The sequence below is a fragment of the Sarcophilus harrisii genome, chromosome 4 (genome assembly GCF_902635505.1).
Source record: "Sarcophilus harrisii chromosome 4, mSarHar1.11, whole genome shotgun sequence".
NCBI classification, from domain to species: Eukaryota; Metazoa; Chordata; class Mammalia; order Dasyuromorphia; family Dasyuridae; genus Sarcophilus; species Sarcophilus harrisii.
The window spans coordinates 121850057-121862684 of record NC_045429.1 but is presented as its reverse complement, the minus strand read 5'-3'; the positions used below and the strand labels follow the sequence as shown (position 1 = coordinate 121862684).

At 38.8% G+C, this 12628-nt stretch overlaps 1 protein-coding gene across 3 annotated transcripts in view; it reads right to left on the bottom strand.

Moving 5' to 3' along the window:
- Positions 1 to 8276: 8276 nt before the first annotated feature.
- FRMD1 (FERM domain containing 1) overlaps positions 8277 to 12628 on the bottom strand; it is an 84727-nt gene continuing 80375 nt past the window's right edge. For all 3 annotated transcript variants that reach the window (XM_023503330.2, XM_023503331.2, XM_031937467.1), the window contains exon 14: positions 8277 to 12203. In XM_023503330.2, coding sequence (XP_023359098.1) covers positions 11919 to 12203 — 285 coding nt within the window. In that variant the 3' untranslated portion in view covers positions 8277 to 11918. The remainder of the gene's footprint in view (positions 12204 to 12628) is intronic.

The window sequence follows — 12628 nt, the reverse complement described above, 5'->3', positions numbered from 1 at the left end:
AGACGAGAACAAAACAAAGCAGTGATAGGGGAAAAAAAAAATCTACATGATTAAAAGCTCACTTCTTTCCATTAGGGCTGTCCAAGAATCACAGAATATGAGAACTGACAGAGGCCTTGGAGGTCATGAGGAAAAGGAATCCCCCATATGACACACTGGACAAATGGCCATCCAGCCTTGGCCTAGACTTCCAAGGGGATGGAACCCACCCACTATCTCCCCAGGCAGCCCATTCCACTTTTGGACAGTTTTTCCTTAATTTATTCCTTTGTAGGTTCCATCCATTACTTCTGGTTCTTCCCTCAGATACTTGAATACAGTTACTTCATCTCTTCCCTTCCCTTCCCATAGAAATCTTTTCTTCTCTAAGATAAAACATTCCCATTCTAACTATTCATGACATAGATTCTGGCTGTTTCCCTATCTGTCCACATTGTCTCATCTGCTCTTTTTTACAAACAGTAGTGCACATCCCCAGTCATACATCATCAATGGATTGCTGCTATCTGCTGGACTCAGCGTGACATTCAAGTCCTCCACAATCAAGCTCTGACTTGCAGTAGATGGTTCCTGAGGTCCTAAATCTGAGGTTCTGATACCTTTCTGAGGTATCATAGGTCTAGTACTGGAAGATGACTTTAGAAACATCTGAGTTATCTTAATTGGTAGGTGAAGGAGTAAGACTCATGTTATCCCCAATTACCTATCTAGTCTTAGGTAATGCATCTTATCAAATCCACCATGAAATTAAGGAGCATCTTGCCACCTGTGAACTGACTATCCCTCCACCCCTCCACCCTTGCCATAACCCCTCACTACTCAACATCTCTTACTTTTATTCTTACTTTGCTTTTCAAAAGGATCTGACAATGAACTTCCTGATGGTTTCAACCACAATTCCTGACACTTCAAATCAAAATTTCTTTCCTTGGCTCTTACCTTCCCTGTGTGATCATGGCCCATTAGAATGGAATCTAACAGGCAGAAACTATTTTCCTTTAGTATTGTACCCTCAGCATTCACCAGGACAGTGCCTGGGATAAGAGCTTGTTCATTTCTCCAGGCTAATTTCCTCAATTTACAAATAAGCAAACTAAGCCCAGAAGAACTGTTACTTGTCCCAGGTCATCCTATTTCTCTTCAAATACCCTTTGCTTTAACCAAACTGAACTTTAAAATATATAAAAGAAAAAAGGTTTCAAGAGAACATATATTTAGCCATTTGCATCCAGAGAGAGAGCTCTGGAGACTGAAAGCAGATTGAAGCATAATGTGGGGATTAAAATGATCCCACCTACAATAAGAGACTGAGGTAGAGCTCTGAGACAATAACATTTTATTAAAGGGTCCATAGTCCCCTCTAATGAAGTGGACCTTAGATCTTCCTCACAGTCTGAGATGTCACCTCCCCTTAGGGTTGTACGTTTATAGGGTTATAGTTATGCTAAATATAGAATGGCGATTTCATTGGCTAACATATTGGCTAAAACAACATTGGCTAAAATATGAATACCAGTAGAATTACCAGTTAGGTGAAACAAGGAATATCTCCACATAAGATGGACAGACTTCTCCTTAATTTGGGCAGGAAGAAATGGTATAAGCTATCACAATCAGTGACCTAAGTAGTCACAAGATGGTCATCTGCTCTTATTGGACACCCTTGTCCAATTCTATTGGTTGGTCTGGATTCTATTGATTGGTCTGGAGGTTCAAAAATATTTGAGGGATTTTCCATGTAATTGCCATTTCTGCCACATTAGGCTTGGTCAACATCACAAGGCAAAAAAAAAAAGGGTGGGAGGGAGAAGAGGATAGAGGACCTTTAGTTAACCTCCTAGAGTTAAGCAAGTGAACTTAGAATCTAGAACTCACAGCTCTGGGGCCTTATTTATACACAGAACTTTGATATGATTCTATCATATTGATTAATAAGGATTGGAATAGAATAGGAATCCAAATGAATTATTTCTCTCAATAGCATTTTAACCTTTTTTTTGTTTGTTTGTTTCTTATTCCTGATTTTTCCTCTTTGTTCTGATTTTTCTTTTACAACATGACTAATATGGAAATTTGTTCAAAATAATTGTACATATATAACTTGTACTTGTATAACAGGTATATCATTGTTTGCTCTCTTGGAGAAGGGAGAAGTAAAGGAGGGAGGGGAAAAATTGGAACTCAAAATCTTATTTTTTGGGGAGGGGGAGTCTTTCTTTTTATAATAGCTTTTTAGTTTTCAAAATACATGCAAAGATATTTTTCAACATTCACCCTTGGAACACTTTGTGTTCCTCCCTCTTCCCCTAGACAGCAAATAATCCATTATAGGTTAAACATTCTTCTAAATATATTTCCACATTTATCATGAAAATCAGATCAAAAGGGGAAAAAATGAGAAAGAAAAAAAAACAAACAACAACAACAAAAGTAAAAATACTATGCTGGATTCACATTCAATCCTCCATCACAAAACTATTGGAATTGCCCTGAATCACTTCATTGTTGAAAATAACCAAGTCCATAACAGGGGAACTCAAAATCTTACAAAAATAAATGTTGAAAATTATTTTTACATGTAAGTAGGAAAATAACATTAAGTAAATTTTTAAAAAAGAGCATGTATTTAAAAAAAATTATTAAAGCTTTTTATTTACAAAACATATGCATGGATAATTTTTCAACATTGACTCTTGAAAATCCTTGTGTTCCAAATTTTTCCTTTCTTCCCCCCACTTCCTCCCCTAGATGGCAGGTAGTCCAATACATGTTAATATGTTAAAATATCTGTTAAATTCAATATATTATATGTTTATACAATTATCTTGCTGCACCAGAAAAATCAGATAAAGAAAAGAAAAAAAAAACCAAGAAAGAAAGAAAATGCAAGCAAACACTAACAGAAAGAGTGAGAATGTTATGTTGTGGTCCACACTTAGTTCCCACAGTCTTCACTCTGCATGATGGCTCTCTTCATCACAAGATCTGAATCATCTCTATGTTGGAAAGAGCCATGTCCATCAGAATTGAAGATCATGTATTTAGAGCTTGAAAGGACTTAGACAATTTACTAATCTTTCCACTCCAGTCCCCCTATTTTATAGATGAGAAAACTAGGCCACAGGGAAGTTAAATAATTTACCCAAATAGTAAGCATCAGAGATGGAATTTGAACTTAAATTCTTTCACTCTGCAACTAAAATGATCTCATTAATACTACACTATCTTCCTTAAATCTCAGGATTTAATTAGTCAGTCAACAAGCATTTATTGAGTGCTTATTAGGGGCAGCTAGATAGTACAATATTTAGAGCTGTAGGCCTGGAGTTAGGAGGAAACTCATTTTCCTGAATTCAAATCTGGTCTCAGATACCAGTTGTATAATCCTGACCAAGTCATTTATCCCTGTTTGCCTCAGTTTCCTCATCTGTAAAATGAACTAGAGAATATGCAAACTACTTCCAGTATCTGCCAAGAAAACCCCCAAACAGAATCACAAAGAATGAGACATGACTGAAATAAATGTGTTAGGGACTGGGATACAAAAGAAAGATAAAAACATTTCCCCTAATTATAGAATTTACAAATCAAGATTCCCTTTCATAGACCATACAGAACTTGAATTCTAATGAAAGAGACAATACATGAACAACTATCTACATACAAAATATACATAGTGTAAATGACAGGTAATCTCAAAGGAAAGACATTGGGGGAAGGAAGAGGAGGAAAAACATTGTGAAGCAGGTGGGATTTAAGCTAAGTCTTGTCAGTTCCTGTCTAAATCATTAATTCTCCCCAAAGTGATTTTATCACTTCACTTCACTTCAAATATCACTAATATTTGAAGACTTCCAATGATGTAGAACCTCATCACCATCTCATCAACTGGAGCTTTTGGTTGTGACAGAGTTCTCAGAAAGGGTATCTCAATGACATAGCCAAGACCTTGGCTCCACCAAGAACAGAAGGAAGATTATTAGACAAAGCTCATTTCTAGCTCCCCTTAGTTCTGAGGAACTGAACTGGTCTCAATTTTGCCTAATCTGGAGGCTTTGTCTTTTTTGAGGAACAGCAAAGCCTCAATGGCTAACTGTATTCCCCCAATTAGTCGATGCAACAGAGATGATGGTCCACAGCTCAGTTTCAAACAAGTCATTGACAGTCATTTGGCATAATCCTCAATTTCTGCCAATGGGTCTTCAGCTCAAAAAAGGTCAAAAATCTGAGTCACCCCTTCGGAATGAGTGTTTTTTTCTGGGTCAGCTGGCGGTCACTGGATGTCTTCTGTCTGCTAAACACACAGGGAGTTTTTCTTGACCACATCCATACCACTTGGCTGCTGGCCTGCCCTGAACCGGCAAGGTTCACATTAGAGACAATTTGGCACTATCATTTGGCTTTTCCTGGAAATACCAGTACCGGACGCCTGGCCCTGGGTGCCCTGGAGGATAAGCAAAAGAAAAAAAAATGCCTACGTGGACATTGCTATATTCTCCTGAGAAATCTCACTAAAGATCACAAATGAACAAATTTATTTGGTACCAGCATTCATAAGCCGTTTTCTAATCCCCTTCTTCCAGTATCTCTAAACACTCTTGGTTTTTCCCTTAACCGACCATGAATTCTCCCTTGAAAAAGCTGATTTTCAGTCACAAGTTTTTAGAGCTCTTGTTCCAAATCCATTATTTGTTGCTCAATTTCATTCATTTGATTTTTTTTGCCTTTAGTTATTTCCTTAGAAAATGAGATATTTTGTACCACTGAATAAAATGTGTTCAAATAATAATTCCCCATCACTGTCTCCTTAGCAACTCTGGCTGAAAATCTCGGCTGTCCTTTTTATGAAGATATTTTACCTTGAGGATGTGCTTCAAGAAGAGTGCACTGATTTTGAAATTTGTTTGAGGGTGGGATGAGGACAGGAGAGAGCTTAAGTTTCAAGTTCTCCTCTGCCTCTTAGCTTCTCTGGGATATTAGGCAAATAGCTTAATCTCTCTGGGACTCAGTTTCCTTATAAGTCAATTAACATTTATTAAGACTCTTGCAAAGTACTAGACACCAATACAAAGAAAAGCAAAGATTTACAATCTATTAGGGGAGACATCATGCAAACAATTATGTACAAAAGAGATATGGACAGAACAAATCCAGGATGCTCTGAGGAAAGTCACTAAGATTAAGCAGGACTAGAAAGCTTCTGCAGAAGATAGAACTTTAGCTGGGACTTGAGGAAAACCAGGAGGCAGGGATGAGGAAGAAAAGAATTCCAGGCAGGGGGGACAGCTGGTGAAAATAGCCAGAATCGAGAGATGGTATATCTTGTGTAAATTAGTAGATAAAAGAGTATGTGTTGGAGTGTGAGATAAGGTGGGGAGGGTAGCAGATTATGAAGGTCTTTGAATGTCAAACAGAGGATTTTATATTTGATCTTGAAGGTTATAGGAGCCATTGAAGTTTATTGAGTGTGTGCAGGGAACAAGAGTTGGAATGGGAGTAAGGGGAGAGAAGTTCCAGTCTCTGGTCAAACTCAGAATCCTGTGATTTTGGGTAAGTCACCAAAAGTCACTAAATCTCCATGGACCTCAGATTCCTCATATTAAAAGTGAAGGGGCAGACTAGATGGCTTGGAGATCCTTCCTAATCCTAGTTTTACAATACGATTCTAAAAAATAAATATTAAAAAATTGTTCCTTGCAGATAATTATTAGACTCAAAGCAGTGGAAGCAGTGTAATGCACCGCCACTGCCCTCTGATGGCACAATTGAGGAATGCACATTCTGCCCAGATCTACATGAAAAATTGAAGTGAAATTGAGGAAAGCCAAGAATCCCAACATTTCAGGAATGGACCATATTATAGATCACTTGACTCATTTTCCTCATTTTGCTGATCAGGAAACTGAACTCCAGTGCCTTGTTCTATGTCATCACATAGGGATAAGGCAGAGTCAGACTAGAATTTAGATTTCCTGCCTTGGTACAATAGTGTATCACTTGGTGGTTGTTCCCACAAGGCCAGTGGTTGGGGATAGGCATCCATTCTGTTCTGTAAGTGTGTACTAGTGGTTCTCTTTTTGCCAAGATAAATTAATGAGTCTGTACCTGTGTGTTGATTCATCCCATTTACAAGAAATTATACAAGGCTCTCCATCAGTAAATCATGAGCTTAGTTCCTAAAGTTCTAATACCAACTCCTTTCCTCTATCAAAGTACTGAACCTTCAGTTGGATGCCCCAATTGGACCTCCTTTCCTTAGTCACTGCTCCCATTGGGGCACACTTTCCCATCCCTCTACCCTCCTTACAGATGACTCCTTCCTCCTCAGTCTCCCCTCCCTCAGGGCCAGCTTCACCTTGCCACCCAACCCCACCAGTACTTGAAATTCCTCTCCCCAGAGTGTTGTGGGTTGGTTTGTTTGGTCTGGATGTGTAATTTCACGAGTGTAGCAGGGAGAGGAATACTTGAAATAGCATACTGGTCATGTGAGGGGAGCAAAGACTGGAAAGGGGGACATTAGTCAAGCATACATTGCCCATTTTGGGAACGTATGTCTGTAATTTAAAATTTTTGAACTGATTGGAGATACTGAAAAGTTCACAGACTTATCTGGAGTCATACACATTGTATATGTCAGAGACAGATCTCTTTAACTACAAAGTTCACCCCTATCCACTATCTATAGTGGATCCCTTGCATTCACTCTGCAGAATGACATTACTTTTTAGCATGTGTAATGTTGTTTTACATGAATGTCATAAATTTTTATTAAAAATGAAGTCAGAGGGGAGTGGGAAGTAAAGGTTAATGGTGTTTGTCAAGTACAAAATAAACAAAATTTAAAAAAAAATGGAGCTTTCTTCAAGGCTTAACTCTGCTTTCACCCTTATGAGAAGTCTTTTTTGGTTACCCTTTAACTCCAAACTTCTTCCTCAAGATGACAGTTTGCTTAATATTCTGGCTATTTCTGTTTGCATATTTCTGGATTCTCTGCAGCGTTTGCCAGCATTGACCACCTCCTTGCCCTGGATTCCTGTGCTCATACATGTGTAGTTGATCCTCTCAGTCTCCTTATAGAGAAGTGGTGCTAATCCCTGAATTTGTCTGAATTTTTGTCTGAATCTTCTTCATGTTCTTTTTCTTGGTGATTTCATCAGTTCCTGTAAGTTATCATTCCTAGATAGAAGGCTCCCAAATCTACACATCCAGCTTTGTCTCTCCTAAGCAGTAGATCTACATTTTCAGGTACTTGGTGAATTTGGAATAGGATGCCATTCTAGAGTTGGTTTCTCCGCATACAGAGAATATATCTCATTTCCCCCTCTGCTTCTTAGAATTCTTAACTTAAAGTTATTTGACAGAAAAGATGTCACTATGCAGAATGACATTTACTTTTTTGGATGTGTGAATTTGTTTTACATGAATGTCCCAAATTTTTATTAAAAATAATGAATTCAGAGGGTAGCGGGAAATGAATGTTAATGGTGTTCCTCAAGTACAAAATAACCAAAATTAAAAAAAAAAAAAAGTTTGGAGCTTTCTTCAAGGCTTAACTCTGCTTCTACTCTTATGAAAAGTCTTTTTTGGTTACCCTCTAACTCAAACTATGCTTTTTTCTTGTGTAAATGTTGTATTTCTCCAATAAAATGTAAGTCGAGGGAAAAGGTGGTCTCATTGCCTTTATTTCTAATTTCTGTTTCATCCATCTATTGAAGCAACATGCTTTTGTTACAGCAACTTGAACATCTCATTTTAATTGACTGGAATAAGCAGGAACTGACTTATCTGAGGTCACCCAGAAAGAACTGAAGAATTTGAACCAAGACAATTTAGGGATTTGAACTCAGAACTTAAAACTCTGAAACTTTCTTCATGACATATTGCTTCTACAAGATAGTAGCAGTAGGTAAATACAAAGTACTTCAGTGTTTATTATGTGCTAAGCACTGGGGAATACAGTAATCACAATAGCTTCCATTTGTAGTTAAGTATTTCACTAATTGTCATATTAATTTAAAAAGAGACAGCCTCCGAGAAAGCACATGACTAGTATGTATCACGTTAAAAATATTTGGCCAAATGTTGTAGTCAATTGTCCTTTCTCAAGAGGATCATGACATCAGGAAGGTGATGCTATGGCATGCAAGGGAGTTTGAGAGGGAGGGCTATGCAAAGCCATCCACCCTCATTTTCTTCCCCAGTCACCTGGGTCCAGTGGCAAGATATAGATCATGACGACTGGAGATGGTCCTGGATGCAATGGGAGACCTTGGCTTTTTTAAGCTAAGCTTTATCTTTAACAGATCTCACTAGAATATGTGGAGATGAGGCTGCTTTCAGCAAGTCAGAAAGCTTGGGGATGGAGGATGGATGGATAGATCTCTACAAATCACAACTTTGCAAAGTAATTGGTGGACACTTGCTCTTAACCAGTCATTGCTGCCCTTTTAAGCAACCTTGACCACCATATGGGATAACTATTCCCAGCCACCTTTGTCCAAACTTGGTAATTCCTGCTGGCAACTGGAACAAAGCCGGAAGCAGGGCTTTCTCCCAAAGTCTTCATATGGCATCTAGAGCCCTACCTCATGCTGTAAGACCAAGCTTCTTCCTCTCCTTGCTGCCCTTCTGATAAAAAGAATGAAGCACACATTTTTCAGTTCTTTATTACATGTGCATGATATATACAAAGATTCCTTTCACAGAAAGGAGAAGCAACACGTTTCAGTACAGTGAAGATAGCACAGGAGTATAAACCATCCAGAATACTGTGTCTTAAATGTCTGCCCTACCCAGTCCCTCCCCCCCCAAAAAAGCTTTAATATGAACAATGTGAACCAGGTATATAATCAAGATACAAAATATAGTACTAATAAAGATAACAATGTTCCATGGTTACAAGAATCTTGCATAAGAATGGTTTCACAGTGATTCAATATTAATACTTTAGAAATATAAAATAACAAAATATAGATCAGTTCTGCCTAAACAAAAATGAATACTATCTTCCTCGTTCAAAGTACAAGTGGGGTTGTGTAGGGAGGGGACAACAGCCCATGGTTATTACCAATAAATAAAAATATACATGGACCACCAGCATGAAATCCCTGCTATACAACTCAAAAGTGCAGCATTTCTCCCAGCAGAGCTGTACTTAGAAGCAAGCAGAAGGGGCTGCTTTGAAGACAGGTAGCAGAATTCATGCAGCTCTTGTCCTGTGAAGGAGCAGTGAATAAGTATATATATAAAAAACAAAACAAAACACTTTTTTTTCATTGTGTCCATTCTGCAAAGAACACAAATGTAAGACTCCACTTTCCTATCAGGTGATGCAGACAGGCCTGTCTATTAAAATGATCCATGCCTTTTAACAGGCTACACAGCAAATACCCAAATGACAAGAAGTTGATGGATGACATGGGGAGCAAGGCCACCTGTAACTGAAGCTGACTCACTTTCAGTGGAGAGCCTGTAAGGGAATCGGGGAGAGGAAAATGTTTTCTTATTTATCATGATCTAGGGAGGAAGAAGGAATACATTCCTTTGAAGATACTAGAAGACTGAAGGAGCACAATAATTAATAGCAAAAAAAATTTTGGGACCCTGCATGTATACCTGCACACCATCATAATGCCTCATGATTGATGGTACCATATTGAGCCCCAAAGCAGAATGAATGACTATCTTCTTCCAGTCCCTCACCCCATTCCTGCCCATGAAGAAGATGAACTATGTTTGCTTTGATAGTGACTGTAGTTTAAGGTCAATAAATTCATCATTTATAGGTATGCCCCATTATTAACGTTTTTCAAGAAACTATCACCATGGACAACTAAAAAGCACCGACAGAGACAGAAACACAACTTGACCTAAAGATATAAACTCATTTAAATTAAGAAAAAAAAGTGACATTGCTTAAATGGAAGTACATAAGTCTTGGAGGGGGGAAAAAAGCAATAGGAAGATAGTTACTCAGGTTTGTCTATATATTTATGGAGTCAACAATGGTGGCTGCAGAAAGGCCAGCTTCCCCAGCTTGAGGAGTCTTGAGTTCAGACTCTAAACTCATTCAATGTATTACCGCAACGCAGGTACTGTGGCAAAACTGACTGGTGAATTTCCCAGGAGTCTCCAGTTAACTTTATAAGACATTGATCACTGACTACAATGCTGAAAATTCCATAGATCTGCCCCCATTTCAGAATGTCAGGATGTCAGATAGGGATTTACAAGGAACTTTCTATTATTTCAGCACATGAGAAATTTGTTGGAAGGAAGGGAGAGAGGAAAGAATGAAGGGAGAAAAGAAAAGAAAGAAAAAAGTCAGTCATTAAAGGATCAATGCACAGGATGGGCTAATTACTAACAAAATTACACCATTCTCTATTTAAGAATATTCTGTTTAGGAGACTCAGTAAAATGACTACTTTGATCTCATTCTTGTTACCATTTTAAAAGGGAAACACCAAGAAAGCCCTGCCTAGGAGATTAACTTTATGGTCTAAAGTTGTGATGCTTTCATGTCTAATAATCTCTCAAGATCCATATTCATGAAACAAGAACAGATTTGAATACTATTAATGTCACCTGATGTAGGTGAAACGGAAGGTACTCGTTAGGTGAGGGACTCTGCCTGTCTTTTCATTGGCACATATGATTGAAGGAAATTTCAGATGTCAATGTATGTTAGACTATTAGCTGAGAGATTTGAGCTTAGCTAGTTTCAAAGAAGTCATTCAAAAAGGAAAAAGCAAGCCCAAGTAGCCCCAAACAATAAGCAACAGAAAAGCTTAATTTGGGAACCCTACCAGTAGAAAGTGACCAACTTTCTCACTCCCTTGAGAATAGCATTCATGCAAACAACACATTCATACATTCCTGAAGTCAAACCTGTGTTATGCTTTAAATGTATAAGTACAGGACTCTTTCCATTCAAGCACAGTCAACTTTCTAGAGTCATCAAATTTTACAATTTTGTAGACAAGGAAACAGTGATACAGAACTACCCAGGTGGCTGGCCAGCCTCAGTGAGCTAGCGGTACAGAGCTGAAGCTCTGAGATTCCAGGGCTCTTCATTCTGAACCTAAAATACTAATTACTGTTGACACATTTCTTGCCTACTGCCACTCCCTTTCAACTCCCCATCACTTTCCAAAAAAGTAAATCAAAGGTATCCTCAAGATGGAAAGTTCTTGTTTCTCCCCAAAAAAACCTCATTCTTCCCTCCTCCCCCTTATCCTCCCCTTGGTTGGCCATGAGGCAGGAAGAGAGAGAAATTGGTAAAGAAGCCATTTAGGCTCAGTTGTCAGTGGGAACCTAGAGTTTGGTTTCATGATGTATCTGGAAGAACCAAAACATCATTGCAACTGAATCTGAAGCACCTTCTGTGTTCCAGAAGAATGTAAGCTTCTTATTCTTATTCTTTCAGTTTTTGTCTTTAGTCCCAGTGCCTGGTACAATGTCTTCCATGTTATAGATGCTTATTGCATGACTCTTTATTGCCCAGTTACCTTCAAGACCTATAGGAAAAACATTAACACACCACATGAAAAGGGCATTTAAAGTCCAACTGGAGATTTGCTCTTCCTGGAATTCTGTGGAAGGTAATTATGAATGTTGACACTCTATGGAAGGTTTTTGTATGACTGGCTCCTTCTGTCTGGCAATCCAGAGGCTGCCCAGGAGACAGAAATAAACTTCTGGGGCAGTGTCTAAGACAGCGAGGAACCAGCTCCAGAAATGTGCTCAATGAATCATGTGCACTCCGGTAGTCTTGGTGATGGTGAGCACCACATCATATTCTCCCTCTGTGAGGAGAGGATGCATTTCTGCAGTTGTCCACAAGACCTGAGGTGACCTCTTCATTTCTCTCATAGACTACCACGCCACAAACCACCTCCATACTGGAGCAATCTGGTCTAAACTACGAATTCTTCTGGCATTTGATCTCCCAGAAGATCCAATGAGAGGCAGTTCATAGATCTCTTCCCATAGAGGGCAGACTTGGTCTTATAATCAGCCGTAGAGTAGACGCAGTCATAGGTAGCCAGCTTATCCTCCGGGGCGCAGCCAAAAGTGTAGCTGTGAGAAGTGGGGGAAGAAAGATTGGCGTTCAGGGGCAGATGCCGTTGCTGGTAGAGGCGGACATCATCCAGGCTCTGGCTGTGGTGGTCCGAGCACTCCCTGGCTTTGATCTCTTTGACCTACGAGATGAAAAACAAAATATGAGAGGGAGAACCCCAAACACAAATCAATTATTCAGATTCAAAAACCACTTAATGATAAAGATGAAAAGAGTTATCATGACCAGTATAGATGGACTCTCCCTATCAATTCACTACAAATATTTTCTTAATCAGAAAGCTACAATCCCACGATTAAGAAATGATTCTGTGTTCATTTGTGTCTAATTTGATTCAGTTTATGTGCTTCATCTTCTCCTTTCCAAAAGAGATGAATGGCAATTGAGTACGTACAATGTACCATGGGATGTCCCAAATTCAATTATCATCCAGAGGGTTAAGGCAGAGGGCAGCCTTTGAATAAGGTTAAATCTGGGAGATCCTGTGGTGCATTGTACTTACTTAACTGCCAACCATTTCACAAGATACAAACTGAATCTTAAAAT